Genomic DNA, 15,542 nt, shown 5'->3' with positions numbered 1-15,542 from the left:
TGGAAAGGCCCCTTCCTCTACATTCAGCAGCATAGTTGGGTGGGGGCGAGGATCACTTAGTAAGAGCTTTCCTTGCTTCAATAAAGTTACTACTGGTGATATCAGATGCCCACGGAGTACGTGAGAATTCCTGTGTCTTGATGCTTTAAGATCCTTCCTCCATTTCCTTCTGAACCCTGTGTGAGCAGGGTAGAAAGAAATGGACTTCCAGATATTTTGCTCTGGACTTCCAGATACTTTTGGGCTTAGAATTCTACTTTGGGATTCCTCAGATCTTTGGTGGAAAAGAGCTCTGGACTAGGAGGCAGGAGGCCTGGGAAGCAAGAGGTTTGGCTGCAATACTACCTATCTGACCTTGAACAAGTTAAGTCCCTCTTGGCCTTGTATTCCTCATCAGACAAATGGCGCTGAGAAATCCATCTGTCCCTTTTCCTGCCTTCCTGGGTGCTGTGAGGACCCTCTGGCTGTTAAAGCTTCTGAGTTTGCAAGATCAAGTGTATGATGGGGGTCTGACAGGAGACCATGTCTCAGAGTGACCAGAAAGTTACTCTTTTTTATTTCTTCAGGCCCTGATCCTGGCAAGGGCAGATGGTCCAGTCTCATGGAATAAACCAATCATATAATTCCATGCCTCCATGCTGCGACACCATTTAATTGAGGCGCCATCATAGTATTTTCCTTGCTTGTCCAAGGAAGTCCCCACCAGATAGTGTGCTTCCCTCAACGCTGCAATGGCCTAAGGTCTCCCCACACCCTTTTGGAAGATGGCTGCTGGAGGTGGATCCAGAACCATGGTCTTGCTTCTCAAGGCTATTTGAAGCCCCCTTCTTCATATGAAGGTCACCAGTTCCCAGGATTCCTAAGTGGCAGGTGTTGGACTTTCAGGACCCAGCTCTTGAGAACTGGAACCTCCCAGGAGCCAAGAGTGGGATTTTCTAGGAAAGTAGAAAAGTTCCCCTTGGAAGGAGACTCTGGCTGCTCTACTTCTGGAAAAAGAAAAGAAAGTGAGGGGGCCAGCAGTCCCAGAAGGAGCTGAAGCAGCTGAGAGGTGGCAGGAGGGCGACTTACCTGGTCCAGGCACACATCGCCGCCTCTTCTCCCCTGCAACAGACAGCACGTGAGACAGACTCACATCCCAAATGTCCTTCCAACCAGGCCTTGCCAAGGCCATTTCCCCACTGAATCCATCTTTTCCTTCACTTAAAGGCAAACTTCTGATTTTTCTTCCTTCTCCTTCTCCCAGGAAATTCTTCCAGGTTGCCTATCCACCTCTGCTCCCACCACACCCAGTCACTATTCCCTGCCTCAGCACTTGGGAATAGCATATTTGTGTCCTATCAACCCCATCAAGCCTGGGACCTCTGAGATCTGAAACAGTACTCCTGTCTGTTTACTTTGTGTGATAACCTCCCAAACCAAGTTCCTTTGGTCTGTCAGACTATAGAGTAGAACCTTTGTTGCTGGGGATTGAACCCTGAACCTCATGAATGCTCTACTACACAGTCATATTCCCAGCAGCAGATGACATGTAGAATCATCTGAAAATGTTCACAGATCTAGAAAACATGGCCCTGGCAGAACCTGAGTCTCAGAGGACAATAACTCCAGCTGAATTTTAGCCTCCAATTTTCATCAAGTGAAACCAAGTGGGTCTCCTCAAGGCTCTGGGAACTGTGTTAAGGACATACTGGCTTATTTCACCCACCCTGCCAGTCCTGTATCCCCCATGCACAGCTCACCACCCAAAAATGCGCAGTTAAAGTGGCTGCAGGTCCGATCATAGCTCCAGAGAGTCACTAGGTTCCGGGGTCCATCCTGGGAGAACCCAGTGACCAAGAAGACTTCATGGGGGGGAATCAGCACCTCACGTTCTTCAGGGAAGACAGATAGGGCCTGAATACGAGCCCCAAAACAAGTCCTTAGAGAGAAGAAGGTGGCATTACCAAACCTGCGGGCTATTGACTCATCCAGGGAACTGGAGGCAAACTGGCCTAAGCGGACAGAATCTCCCAACCTCTTGGGTTCAAACCGAAGGCTGCTCACGCCTCTAAACACCACCTCCCCAGGTCCTCTACTGCAGGCTCCATGGCTCCGCAGAAGCTGCAGGGCTCTGGTTAGGTAGAAATGCAGGGCTTTGAAGGGGAAGTGTCTCATGTAGTATTCACGGGAGACACCGCCCATCCGCACGGCCTGATTCAGCTCCCAGTACAAAGTATTAGATGAGTTGGTGTAGACCATAATGGCTATTCCATGCTGGGCTTTGAAGCCAAGGGGCAGAGTGAGCCCTTGACGACGATGTTCCCAGGCCTTCTGGGCTGCCTCCCAAGATTCCCGCAGCAGGGTGTGATGAGCCATCTCCTCCTTTAGCAGGAGGGCTGCCTTCTCCTCCATCTCCTCTAAGCAACCCACATAGGCATCATCGAAGGTGTCTGGAGCCAGGCCCAGGGGCAGAATAGGAACAGCATAGGCCTATGGACATAAGGAGTCACACAGGAAAGAGTATTTCAGAACTCTGGACAAAGAGCCTAGTGGCAGGAGAGTTCAGAAACACAGTGTAAATAACACACAGCACTTGAGTCAGATAGACATGGGTCCAAACACCACCTAATAGCTGTGGGATCTTGGGGAAGTCTCAACTTTTCTGGGATTCAGGTTCTGTGACTATAAACTGAGGATATTTCCAACCTCACAGGGTTGTTGTGAGGACAGCATAAAGATCACTTCAGCATAACCTAAAAGGGGTCATCTTGTCATTGGAAAGTTTCCTGCATTCAGCGGGAGTTAAGGCTGGATGACCCTTGGCACTTTTCTGGCTCAAAGATTCAGTATGCAGGTGATGAACATGCAGTCCACATGCAATTACCTGATCCTGTCCCCATCTTCCTCAGACTCTTCCCACTCATCTTTCTGGAAGCCCTTGGAGCCCTCAGACACCACACCAAATCATTTTAACTTTCAGATTCCTGAGTCCTCTCCTTTAGAGAGAGGACTTTAGAAGCCTTTATCCGAAATTTGGGGGTGGTGTGAGGAGGTCAAGCCCTGGGGGTATGGTCAAGGAGGGGGTATGGGGACAGAAGGGCACAGTGGAGTTTCCAGAGGCTGAACATGGTGGGATGTGAGAAGTGAGGAAGAGAAAGTTGGGAAGGATGACATGAAGGAGGGAGGATCACATGGGGAGCTATGGGGGGTGGATGGGGATTCTTGGAAAGAGGATGGGAACCTGGGATTCTCTTCAGGGATGAAAGTTCCTGAGAGGAAGAGGACTGAGAGGTGAGGAATCCTAGGGAAAAGTCCCTGGAAGACAATTTTGAGGAGACATCCCTCAAACCACCTCCCCGAGGTCTGCCCCCAACTTCCCCCTTTGTGGCAAGGAATGGTTCCTCAGAGTTACCTGCCGGAAGAAGGTATTGAAGCCCAGGTAGCTGAGGGTGATCAGCAGAGCCGCCAGCATCATGCCGGAGCCAGATGAGGCTCACAGCGTTGGAGTCCTGGCTTTGATGGACTCCAGCACTCTTCCTCTCTCGCAGCGTGAGGGGTCCCTTGGGTGGACTGCGGTCCAGGTGGGACGAGGGCGGGGCTAAGGGCGGGCCTAAGGGTAAGGGGGGGCCTTGAATTTTACAGTCCCCTGCACACCCCTGAGTGTCTGCTCCCCAGACTACCAGACGCCCCCACACTCAGTATCTCCAGTCTTGTGGCTTTTTTTTGGCTAAGCAAGAACTCCCCCACTGAGCCGCATCCCTTGCCCCCCCGCCCCGCCTTCTTTTTTTGAGACAGCGAAGATGGGGCGATCACAGGACTCCGCCTGAAGGAGTGAGGAAGGGTTGGGGAACCCAGGACCCACCTGGAGGTTGTGGAGGCAGAAAGCGGGAAGGAACCCAGAAGGGGCTAAAGTTCCTGCAGGCGCAGCGCTGTCCCCCAACTGCTAAACAAAGTCTCTGCGGCTAACTATAGCCCCAGCTGTAACCCGACACCTGTCTTTTGCAACTACAGACCCGGCTTGGGCAGGGTGAGGGGCTGAGGACGAAACTGCCTTGCCCAGAGCCTGCAGGTTCTTTCTCCAGGACCCTCTTTGGCCCCGAGCAAGGCCTGGGCTGGGGGAGGAACTTGTGAGATTCGGCCTGCCCATCAAGGGTGCCCTGACCCAGCCAGGCCCGGCCCCCAGACCAGGAAGAGGGTCGCCCGGCTAGGGTCCCTGGTTGCTAAGAAGTGACTTGAGCACTCGCTAGCGTACAATTTGCATATGACCCACGCTTTGGTCACGTGTTCCAGTCTCTCAGACTCAGGTGACCCCGTGTTTGTAAACACTAGCTTTCCCTTCCACCCCCTGAAAGCTTGACTATAAATAACCTGGCTCTGAGTTTTGGATGCCCAAGTAGAGGTAATGAGAGAAGGGGCCAGCTGACTTATCAGTAAATGGCTCAGGGAAGAGCTTTCTGACAGCCTGAACATGGAGGAGAGAGTGGGGGTCCTGAACGTCAAAATTTAAGAGATGTCACCTGATGGGGCTGGATTAGTCATGGGAAGTTAGATCTACACAAAAGTCTCTATCCTGATCTTGTTTTACTAATTTGTCCCATCCCTGCCCTGCTCCAACCTTTCAGATTGTCCACCAAATAAAGAGTTTCCTTCACCTGAATCCTTTTTACTCCCCAAACCCTTCCTAAAAACCAAAGAAGATGACAAAATGTGTCCAGGCATGGGGCAGGTAGGGAGGGAGATGGAAACAATGGCATCTTCCCAGACAGAATGCCTGATATGGAAATAGCTTCAAGAAAAGTTCTTTTGCTCCTTTCCAATGAGACTAGCCACCTGAGGGCTCTCCTAGGTTCGAGAATCAGGAGGCAGTCTACCATTTACCATAATTGTGAAAAATAGCACCTTGCCTACATATCTTACCTGCCCCTCTGCCTGGAGGGACATGAGTGTTTGCAGTTGCAGGGACAGAGGATAGAGTGGGGACAGCTTGGCCTACTGGAACAGCCCCAAGGACCAGACTTACTGAGATCATTGCATTATTCTCTCTCCACCCTCTGGCTTGGAGGAACTGCTTCTCCCATCCTAGGACCTAAAATCCCCACAAGTACTCAAGGATGGACAGGGGTGCTGAGTGGGGTAGAAAGTCCTTCCGAACACATGGCAAATCAGAGTTGGAGCTGGGACCTAGAACCCAGCCTCCTTATGCTGAATCTCTCCTTCCACCTCAGATGAGTCGATATTCACAAGAAAGGAAAAAAATGCAAAGAGAAGCCTCCTGAAGCCAGGGTTATTGAAGCCACCCTCTCTTTTTCTTCCTTGGTGAGCAGGGCGTAGGACCAAACCCAATGAAGAGGTAGTTTTCCCAGGCAATATCCTCCATGCCTCAGCCGACCTTCCATCTGGCTTTAGGGATTCCTTTTTTCTTGGGCAGAGCACTGGGTCCATCAGACTGGGCAGAGAGACTTGTGTTCCTGAGCCTTGAGGAGACATCCAGAAATAGAAGGGGGAGTGTCATATTTCTGAGCAGCTGTGTGGGGGAGGTACAAGGGGTGGGGAATTGACAGTATAAAGGAGAAATCTGTCCTCCCCTCCCCTGGTGACCATCAAGGGAGACCACCAACAGCTTCCCCACCCTGGAAAAGGCCTAGGTAAGGGACAACCCACACTCCTCCAGGTTGTGAGGCAGGGAAACTTTTTTGAAGTGAGATTTGGGGGATTAATGGAACTTTTAGGAATCATAAGGAAAAGTTTTAGGGAACACTTGATGAAGAGGTTTGGGATACTGAGGAAGGTTTGGGGTCATAGGGAAATTTGGGATTCCTGGGGAGAGGTATATACTCACATTTCCAGAAGGGAATGTTCAAGCTGGAAAAAAAGAAGCTGACAAGAGAATTGCTATGAACAGGACGAAAGGAAGGACAGAGGAAGGGCAGCTCCCTTGACTGAAGAGAGGTTGCCCACTATCTACACTTCCTCACTTCCCCATTATCCCTAATCCCTCTGACCTCTGTCCCATCTCCCCCTGAAACTTGTCACCAAGGTCAGCCATCTACCTGCTCTTCAGTGTTCTACCTTCTTAGCTGTGCCCCCAAAGCCTCTCAGACTCTCAGTAATCCTTCTAGAGGGGGGTCTCATCTTCTGGGTTGCCTGGCCTTGGGCTGAGGTCAAGCCTGGTCTCTGTCCACAAGAAACTCATGGGCCAGGAGGGGAGAAAGGCAACATGAGGGCAGCTCTGTATGCTTAGGGCAGTGACAGAGGACAGCATAGTATCATGGAGGGGGGAGGGGTAGAGGAGTCAGTGGGCTTCCTGAAGGAGGTAGCTCTTGGCTAAGCCTTGAAGAGTGAATAGCCAGGAGCAGGGTATCCCAGGGAGAGGGGAAACAGCTGGGCCTGTTTGGAACTTGGTTCTGTACTGCAGAAGCCAAGCAGAGGTGGAGGGGAATGGGACTATCGAGGTACAAAGGGCCTCAAAGGCCAGAATACAGGGGTTGAGGCTTTAACTCAGTTGGTAGAGTGTTTACCTTGCATGCATGCAGAAGGTCCTGGGTTCAATCCTCAGCTCCACCAAAAAAAATTTTTTTTAAAGTCTGGGGTATAGAGATTGGACTTTATCCTGAAGGTGTGAAGGGATGTTTTATTTTCTTTTGCAAGACATGTTATCATCTATACTGCCATAATTGTCATCTCTGCATTTTTACTCTAATTTTTTTTTGGGGGGGAGGGCACACATAGGGCCTTGTGTATGCAAGGCAAGCACTCTACCAACTTAGCTATATCCCCAGCCCTTTACTCTCCTTTTTTTTGAGATATTTCTTCCAGTCAGTTTTTGGACAGAGGGTTTTTAAGCAGACTAGGAAGATGACTAGAGCTTCAGCCACAATGAATGTAAAATAGCATCATAGGAAGATCTGTTCTTCCTTCTTATTCTTTTCTCCCAGTCTCTCTTGTTATCCAGTTGTAACTTATTAATGGTCAGGACCTGAGGTCAAGTTACCATGAAGTTGGAGTATGAGAACTCTTCATTTGCACTGTTCCCTGCTTCATGATAATCTAACAGGGGTGAAAGAGGAGGTGGGGAGGTCTCCAAGGAGGCAGGTGCAGACTTGACTGTGGGGTGAATGGGGATGAGCAGAGGGAATGAGAATCCAGGAGGGGTCCATATTGTGCCCAGCATTAGTTGGTAACTACACTTTTTGGTTTTGTTTTACAATGCATGGGTTATAATCCAGGGCTTCCCTCATACCAGGCAAGCACTCTACCACTGAGCTACATCCCCAGCCCTTTTTAAAAAATTTTGAGACACAATCTTGCTGATTGGCCTTGAATTTGTGATTCTCCTGTCTCCTGAGTAGTTAGGATTACAGGGATGTACCACCACACCTGGCTCAATGTCTCTTATCATCATTCAGCTACCTCTTGGACATCTGCCCTTGGAGAATTCGCATTTACAAACTGAAATCACCATGTCCCCTCCAAACCAATCATTCATTCAATGCATTTTTAGTGAGACTCTCTTGTGTTCTGGGACTGCAAAGAGCAAAATGGGCCTTTAAAATCTATTCAGTACAAGATAGTGCCCATAGTTAACAATTGGATATTAGGCACTTAAAAATTTGTAAAGAGATTAGATCTAACATTAAGTGTTCTTGCCACACATACACACACACACACACACAAAAAAAAAAAAAAAAAAACCAAAGCAGAACAAAACAAAAGAAATAAATAAAATAAAAGCAAAGGGATACAAAAAAAAAAAACTTTTTGAGGTGATAGATATGTTTAATATTTTGATTGGGGTGATGGTATGAGCATAACATTTCCAAACCATATTCCAAATTAATATTCACTTAATTAAAATGAAAAAAAATAAAAAGAGATCAATAATATCCAGCATTGGCAAAAACATGGAAAAAAGAGCACTTGCCACCTTTTTTAAAAAATATATTTTTTTAGTTATAGATGGACACAAAACCTTTATTTTATTTGTTTATTTTTTGATGTTCTGGGGATGGAACCCAGTGGCTCATGCGAGGCAAGCACTCTACCACTGAGTCACAACCCTGGCCCTTACCTTCATTTCTGATGGGGACAAAATGGTACCTTTTTGGATGACAGTTTGGCAGTGCCTATCAAAATTAAAGACATTTGTGTTCTTTAAATATCATTCTACTTCTTGAAATAATTCCTATAAAAACATGCACACAAATAGACAAGAATTTATATATATGAATGTTCACTATAAATGATGCATAATATTTTAAAATTAGGAAAAATACTTAAGTATCTATCATATGATTTAACTATATCATGAAATACACCATGCTGTCATTATAATGAACAAGGTAGATATGTATATACTGACATGGAAGAAAATCCATAATATATTGTTTCTTGGTGGCGATGGGGTGGGAGGTAATAGGATGTGCATACATAAGCATGTTTCCTTTCTGAAAAAATGACAATAAAAACCAGAACAAGGGGCTGGGGTTGTAGCTCAGTGATAGAGCACTCACCTGGCACGACGTGAGGCACTGGGTTTGATCCTCAGCACTACAAAAAACTAAAAATAAATAAAAATAAAAGTATCTGTCTACATACAACTAGGGGGAAAAAAAGCAAAAAAAAAAAAAAACCAAAAACAAAACAAGTGGGGCTTGTTTGAGGCCAGCCTGGCAACTTAGCAAAATCCTGTCTCAAAATGAAATTGGTAGGCTGGGGACATAGCTCAGTTGGTAGAGTGCTTGCCTCATATGCACAAGGCCCTGGGTTCAATCCCCAGCATCATAAAAAATTTTAAAAAAAGAAATGGGCTGGGAGGTCTGGGATGGCTAGGATGTAATTTAGTGGTGGTGGTGCATGCCTGTAATTCCAACAGCTTGGAAGGCTGAGACAGGAGGATCAAAAATTTGAGGCCAGCCTCAGCAATTTAGTGAGATTCTATTTCAAAATAAAAATTTTAAAGTGGTAGGGATAAGCTGGGCACAGTGGCACATGCCTGTAATCCCAGTGACTTGGGAGGCTGAGGCAGGTGGATCACAAATTCAAAGCCAGCCTCAGCAACTCAGCAAGGTCCTAAGCAACTTGGTGAGAACCTGTCTGAAAATAAAAAATAAGGGGCTGGGGTTGTGGCTCAGTGGTAGAGTGCTTGCCTAGCATGTGTGAGGCACTGGGTTTGATCCTCAGCACCACATTAAAAAAAAATAAATCTATAAACTAAAGGTATTGTGTCCATCTACAACTAAAAATATATTTAAAAAATAAAAATAAAAAAGGCTGGCATGTGGCTCAGTGGTTAAGTGCCCCTGGATTTGATCCTTGGTACAAAAAAAAAAAAAAAAGTGCTGGGGATGTAGCTCAGTGGCAGAGCACCCCAATACAATACCACAAAATAAAAATAAATTAAACCAGCTGTCTATAGAAAACTATGTATATGCATTTAAATATATTATTTGTATATTCTCTGAGAAAGTTCTGAAAGATACCCTTATCACTGGTCTCTCTCCCCCCACTGGCAGGGGTATGTAAGAGTGGGAAGGACGTGTGCAGAAAGTGAAAGAAGAAAGGGAACTTGGATTTTGTGATTCATATACTTACTTCCCTGGCAGCAAGCACATATTACTTTGAAATAAAATAATAAAAAAGAGGAAGGCCGGATGTGGTGGTGCACACCTGTGATCCCAGTAGCTCAGAAAGCTGAGACCAGGAGGGTCTCGAGTTCAAAGCCAGCCTCAGCAAAAGTGAAGTGCTAAGCAACTCAGTGAGATCCTGTCTCTAAATAAAATACAAATTAGGGATGGGGATGTGGCTCAGTGATTGAGTGCCCCTGAGTACCATCCCCTCCAAAAGGGAGAGGCAGGGAGGAAGAAGAAAGATGCAGTGCAGTAGCAGCAGCCCTGAATTGGAGACCACCTGACCGAATGCTGGAACACCCTCTTCTCAGTCACTTTGGGCCCTCAGGGTGCAGGAAGCTGTAGTTCATCCTGCTTCCCAGGGGAGGTGGATGCCCTCTGTACACTCCTCTCTCCCAGCACCAGAGGTCTCTATCAGTCCCTCACGGGAAGCAGCTGAGGTTTGGGAGAAGAGGACTCAAGAGATCTGCAGAGAAAGTGAAGGACCTCTGTACGCCCCCAGGCCCTGTTTTGTCTGTCCCTAGAGACCTGCTATGGCCCCACCTGCTGACTGCTCCTGGAACTGCCCCTGTTCTGGCCTCACATCCCTTGTGAGGTGAAGCCCAGTCCCTTCACGACTGGTCTTCCCAACATTCCCACCCCGACAAGCTCTGCCAGACTAGATAACATGTTATTCACTCTTTATCCTCAAAGTTCCTCCTTCTGGTACCTTTACTCTTTCCATTGCTGCTGCCCCAAACTCCTTTTTCTCTTCAAGCCCCAACTTTTTCTCACCAAGTCTCAACCTGCTGTTATATTGATCCTAGTTACATGTCATCGCCTTCAGGAAGTCTCCCATGTTCCTTCCAGCAAGAAGAGTCCTCTCAGGCTGGGGTTGTGGCTCAGTGGTAGGGCGCTTGCCTAGCAAGTGTGAGGCACTGGGTTCGATTCTCAGCACCACATACAAATACATAAAATAAAGGTCCATCAACAACTTAAAAAAAAAGAATTTAAAAAAAAGAGTCCTCTCTATTCTGAACCTTCATTTATATCTTGGGTGCTCTGTGCGAAGCACTGGGAGTGGCACACACTAGGTGTCAATTAACATTTATTAAACTGTGTAGATTAACATTGCAATTTTCCAGATGAGGAAAAAGACACAGCAACTTGCCCAGGGTCACCTCCAATATGCAGATTCCTGCCATGATGCCTTTGCTACTTGTGTCCATGGGCCTCATGGACACACTTCAGGTACAGTATCCTCTACCGTCCCCATCACCCCAGCAGGGAGCTTGGCTGTCAGCTTCTGAACCCTGGAAGGAGAAACAGAGGGTGGAAGGAATGCCACTTCCCTTGGGGATCACTCTGCCTAAGAGGGCTACCCCAATGCTGGTCTTGGGGAGCTTACAACCGGCAGTTCCAAATCCTCTACCCCTCCAGGTGTGCTTGGGCCCTTTATGCCTTTCTCAAGCCTTATCTCATGGAGGGAGAACTGGGTAATAAGGGCCTCTTTCTCACAGGGGCATATCCTCTTGTCCTTGCTGCTCCCTCTCATTCAGGTCCACAGCCACCTCATCACACAACGAGATGTCTTCTCTCAAGAAACACCCCTAGACATGGCCCCAGCCTCCTTTGATGACCAGTACACTGGCTGTGCAGCAGCTATGATGGCTGCCCTTACAGATCTCAACCACACGGAGTTTCAGACCAATAAAGTGTATGCAGAGGGCTGGGCACTGGCAAACAGTCAATGGCAGGAGCGCCAGGCCTGGGGGTCAGTGTGGGGCCTCAGCCCCACCCGCCTTCCCCCACCACCTCCAGGCTTCCGAGATGAGCATGGGGTGGCCCTCTTGGCCTATACAGCCAACAGCCCCCTGCACAAGGAGTTCAATGCAGCTGTGCGCGAAGCAGGCCGCTCTCGGGCTCACTACCTCCATCACTTTTCCTTCAAGACACTCCACTTCCTGTTGACTGAGGCCTTGCAGCTGCTGGGCAGGGGTCAGCGTTCGCCCCAGTGCCGCCAGGTGTACCGAGGGGTGCATGGCCTGCGCTTCCGGCCAGCAGGGCCTGGGGCTACGGTAAGACTAGGGGGCTTTGCCTCTGCATCCCTGCAGAATGTTGCAGCCCAGCAGTTTGGAGAGGACACCTTCTTTGGCATCTGGACCTGCCTTGGGGCCCCTATCAAGGGTTACTCATTTTTCCCTGGAGAGGAGGAGGTGCTAATCCCACCGTTTGAGACCTTCCAGGTGATCAATGCCAGCCGACCTGCCCAAGGCCCGGCCCGCATCTACCTCCGGGCCCTGGGCAAGCGCAGCACATACAATTGCGAGTACATCAAAGGTGAGGAGGGGCACAGGGTCAAAACTGTGCAGAAAGGTGGGCTTCTGCATCTACAAAGGATTTTGGCAAAACTGAGCCCCATCCTGTGTCCCAGGGATACTTTCATACATATTAAAAGTAAACCATCAGTGAGGAGCAGCAGTCATGGCACAGTCCCTCCAGCCTCCCATTGAGGGAGACACAGGTTTCTGAAGCGGAATGCTTCTAGTCCCTGAAGGTATCTAGGCCACAGATGGCCACCTGCCTGTTGGGAGGCTAAAGAGGGCTCCCTGACCAAGGCAGGGTCATAAGCTATCTGAGAGGGCAGGCACACCTGGTCACACTCTTCTCCCAGCAGGAAAGGAACTCATTTCCAGCTACAGAATCAATACACAGACTGCTGCGGCCAAAAATGAGTGAAAGTCCCAACTTCCATTTCTAGGAGAAGCATATTTATAATACAGAATATGAATTGTGTGCTGTATCACCTGCTGGGTCGGGAGGGGGCGAGACAGCAGCTGGCATTACACCCCAAAGTTTTACCTTCAGGCTTAGGTCAGGCAGGTGTTGATTGCCCCTCCTGTCCCATCCTGGGTCTGGCTGGAAACAGAATCATGTGGTGAAGACAGGTCCATTAATTTCTGAAGAGGCTGTGCACTGCTGTTCCTGGCCGAGCAAGGCTCAGTTTTATTTATTCTTTTTAAATAGTTGTAGATGGACAACATGCCTTTATTTTTATTTATTTACTTCTTTATGTGGTGCTGAGGATTGAACCCAGTGCCTCACACATGGTAGACAAGTGCTCTGCTACTGAGCTACAGCCCCAGCCCAAGGCTCAGTTTTCATAGAGGACAGAACTGTGACCACAGCTAAAATGGTCCATTGTGGCTTCTGGTCCCAATTTGGACAGGAAGCATAATGACATGAGCTGACAGAGAAGACAGGCCAAAACACAAGTCCCTTTGGCTGGTTCAAGGAGCCGGAGAGGTGAGTGTAGCAAGGAGGCACAGTTACAACTATGGGAGCAAAAGTCGCCCAGAAGGGGCCCTAGCTTTGATGACTGCCTTCTGGCCCCACTGCCTCATGGATCAAGTTAAACAGCCCAGGGAATTCCCATCCTGGGCTAGAGGGAAATGGACCAGCAGAACTAGAAGGAAATGGACCAGCTTTTTCTAAGCAAGTCAAGGCTGAGTCACCAGAGCTCTGAGGGTTCTTTTCACCTGGAAAGATACTGAGGCTTTTGTTGATTTTTTTGCTCTTTGTTTCCTACAGACAAGAAGTGCAAGTCTAGATCCTGTCAACTGGATAACTCAGGTAAGGGCCACAGGCATCCGAGAGACTCAGGGTAGGGATGGCCTTTTCCTTCAGCTACAGAACCCACTGTCCCTATTAATATATTCAGTACTTGCTCAGACCCACCTTTGAAGGCCAAGGCCTGGTCTTGGGTTCTGAAAGTCTGGATTCTAGTCCCGCCTCTACTTTAATTTTCTCTATGACCAACCTGTTTTTCTCTGGGCCTCAATTTCCCTATTTGTAAATAAGCAAATAAGACCAGATGTTACCAGGGTTTCTTCTCTTCCTTTGAACACCTATCTATGCTAGGGCTTTTCTGGGCCACCACTTCTCTTTGGGGAATAGGCTACTTCCAGAGAAAAAACAGCAACTCCTCTGCCCCCAGCTGTGGGTCTTTCCTCCTTCCTCTCTTGGAGGCTCTCCGAGTCACTGGCAGGAAGGATCACAGTCTCATTTTGTTCTCCCCATTCTCCTGACAGTAGTACTTAAGAGTTCCAGGTGCATCACAACATTATCCTACCATACTCCAGTATCACCCCATTCTATGGAAAACAGAACTAAGGCCCAGAGAGAAGCAACCAGCCCTTTGCCACACAGCTCCTAAGGGGCTGTAGAACCAAACTCCGAACCACCCTACAGGATGGCTCCCACCTTCCCCACACATTATTCCATCTATCCTTACCAGACAATAGTCTGCTAGAAGGAAGCAGAACAGGATTATGGACCTCATTATATATAGTAAAGTGAGACCAGAGACAGAAGCGACTTGCCTAAGGTGACAGAATAAGTGGCAAAGCCAAGACCAGAGGCCATCCCAGCCACAAACTCGGGCCTCTTCTTTAAGTTCTGATATACTTTCAGACACTGGAAGAATTTAGGATGTTTCCCCCACAGTCTACCTAGCATGTCTCCTACCAGGTATGGGCAGAGGAGCCAAGTTTAGCATTACTAGACCTCATTCAGATCTCTACCCCTCATTCTATACCACCCTCACAACACATTTTTGTCGACTTCAGAAGGCATGGGGTTCAACCTAAAGACCTCTGGAAGGGGAACCTGGGCTCTCACTGATCTCTATATGTCTACCTTACTCCCTCAATTCTTGCATTTCATCTGTCTTCCATTATATTTTGTGTATCAGTCCGGCACACTCTGACAGTTTCTCCATCCTGTTTCTTTTTTCTTTTTTAGTTATAGTTGGACACAATACCTTTATTTATTTTTATGCCGTGCTGAGGATTGAACCTAGGGCCTCACACGAGCGAGGTGAGTGCTCTACCACTGAGCCACAACCTCAGCCCATTTTCTTTTTTTTCTTTTTAATATTTTTTTTTAGTTGTAGATGGATTCAATATCTTTATTTTATGTGGTGCTGAGAATAGAACCCAGTGCCTTAGCTAGGCAAGCATTCTACCATTGAGCCACAATCCCAGTCCTTCCGTCTTGTTTCATAATGTCTTTACTTTGCTCCTAAATCTCTCTCTCCCTCCCCATCTTTGCTTTCCCTGCAGCTATGGGTCAAGGCTCCCTCTTCACAGTCTGGTCCCTTCTGCTGCTGCTCCAGTTCCTTGTCGTGGGGTCCTTTCCAGAGAGTCCAGGCTTCCTCTGATCCATCAGACACTGAGCAACCTTACCTGACATTCTGCCAACCTAGGGATGTTGGCCATGTGTGTACTTTAAATGTAGCCAAGATGCCTGGTAAACCCATTTGCAGGGCTCTGGGACCTTCTCTGACAGCTTCCAGACCTCTCAGACCTGGAGACACAATAAAGAATTTAGGGACTGAATCTTCCATCAGGGTGCTAGGAATGATACTCTGACTAAAGGCAGGAGGATTCCAGAACAGGCAATCACTCACTTGGAGATAGAAGAGATTTCAATTTATTGGGGGCTGACTGGGTAGGGAAGCACTTGGCCATAGGACTTGCTGGTGTAATTCAAATGTTTCACATATTTACCTGGAAAGCTCTAATTGACTCCTCCAGGAAGCCTTTTCTGACCTCTGCCACCTGCCTGGGTTATGGGCCCTGCCTCTGTGCTGGCAAAGGTCTGTGAATGCTTCCCATATCAGATTGTGAGATTCCTGAGGATAGGGACTGAGTCTGAGGCACAGAGATAATGCCTGGAACTGTGTGGAAGTCAGAAAGGGACAAATTCCTGTGAAAGGCTGGTCTCTGCACTGCCCCTACTTTGGACACTTTCAAGCTCCCCAAATGTAAGTGTGTGGGAATTGGATGGACTGCATCTAAATCCAGAGCTCAGAGAGAAGAAGAAATAGAGCTTTAGGCCCTCTCTGAGAGTCCCAGTCAAATCCCAATTTTCTTGTCAGCAAAGATGTTAATTTAT

The 15,542-nt window shown here is 48.0% G+C and overlaps 2 protein-coding genes across 4 annotated transcripts; one reads left to right on the top strand and one right to left on the bottom strand.

The window, feature by feature from the left end:
• Positions 1–830: 830 nt before the first annotated feature.
• Positions 831–4,213, bottom strand: Art5 (ADP-ribosyltransferase 5). Of its 2 annotated transcripts, XM_026400962.2 has the most exons (6): positions 3,842–4,213; positions 3,392–3,589; positions 2,015–2,469; positions 1,740–1,918; positions 1,069–1,101; positions 831–986 (listed from the first exon to the last, which is right to left on the bottom strand). In XM_026400962.2, the coding sequence occupies exons 2-6, from the start codon at positions 3,452–3,454 to the stop codon at positions 841–843; spliced, it is 876 nt and encodes a 291-aa protein (XP_026256747.2). In that variant the 5' UTR covers positions 3,455–3,589; positions 3,842–4,213; the 3' UTR covers positions 831–840. The 2 variants fall into 2 exon arrangements, with proteins under 2 accessions (XP_026256747.2, XP_026256744.2); XM_026400959.2 differs by having other exon boundaries at positions 1,740–2,469.
• Positions 4,214–5,538: 1,325 nt separating this feature from the next.
• Art1 (ADP-ribosyltransferase 1) lies at positions 5,539–15,195 on the top strand. 2 transcript variants are annotated; one of them, XM_026401066.2, is made up of 5 exons: positions 5,539–5,624; positions 10,730–10,835; positions 11,144–11,662; positions 13,176–13,217; positions 14,708–15,195. In XM_026401066.2, exons 2-5 carry the CDS (start codon positions 10,773–10,775, stop codon positions 15,014–15,016), a joined length of 933 nt encoding a protein of 310 aa, XP_026256851.1. In that variant the 5' UTR covers positions 5,539–5,624; positions 10,730–10,772; the 3' UTR covers positions 15,017–15,195. The 2 variants fall into 2 exon arrangements, with proteins under 2 accessions (XP_026256851.1, XP_026256850.1); XM_026401065.2 differs by having other exon boundaries at positions 11,144–11,924; positions 14,708–14,988.
• Positions 15,196–15,542: the final 347 nt, after the last annotated feature.

This window comes from Urocitellus parryii, chromosome 4 (genome assembly GCF_045843805.1).
Source record: "Urocitellus parryii isolate mUroPar1 chromosome 4, mUroPar1.hap1, whole genome shotgun sequence".
Lineage (NCBI taxonomy): Eukaryota > Metazoa > Chordata > Mammalia > Rodentia > Sciuridae > Urocitellus > Urocitellus parryii.
Note: the sequence above shows the minus strand (reverse complement) of the source record. Positions and strands in the feature narration are given on the sequence as shown.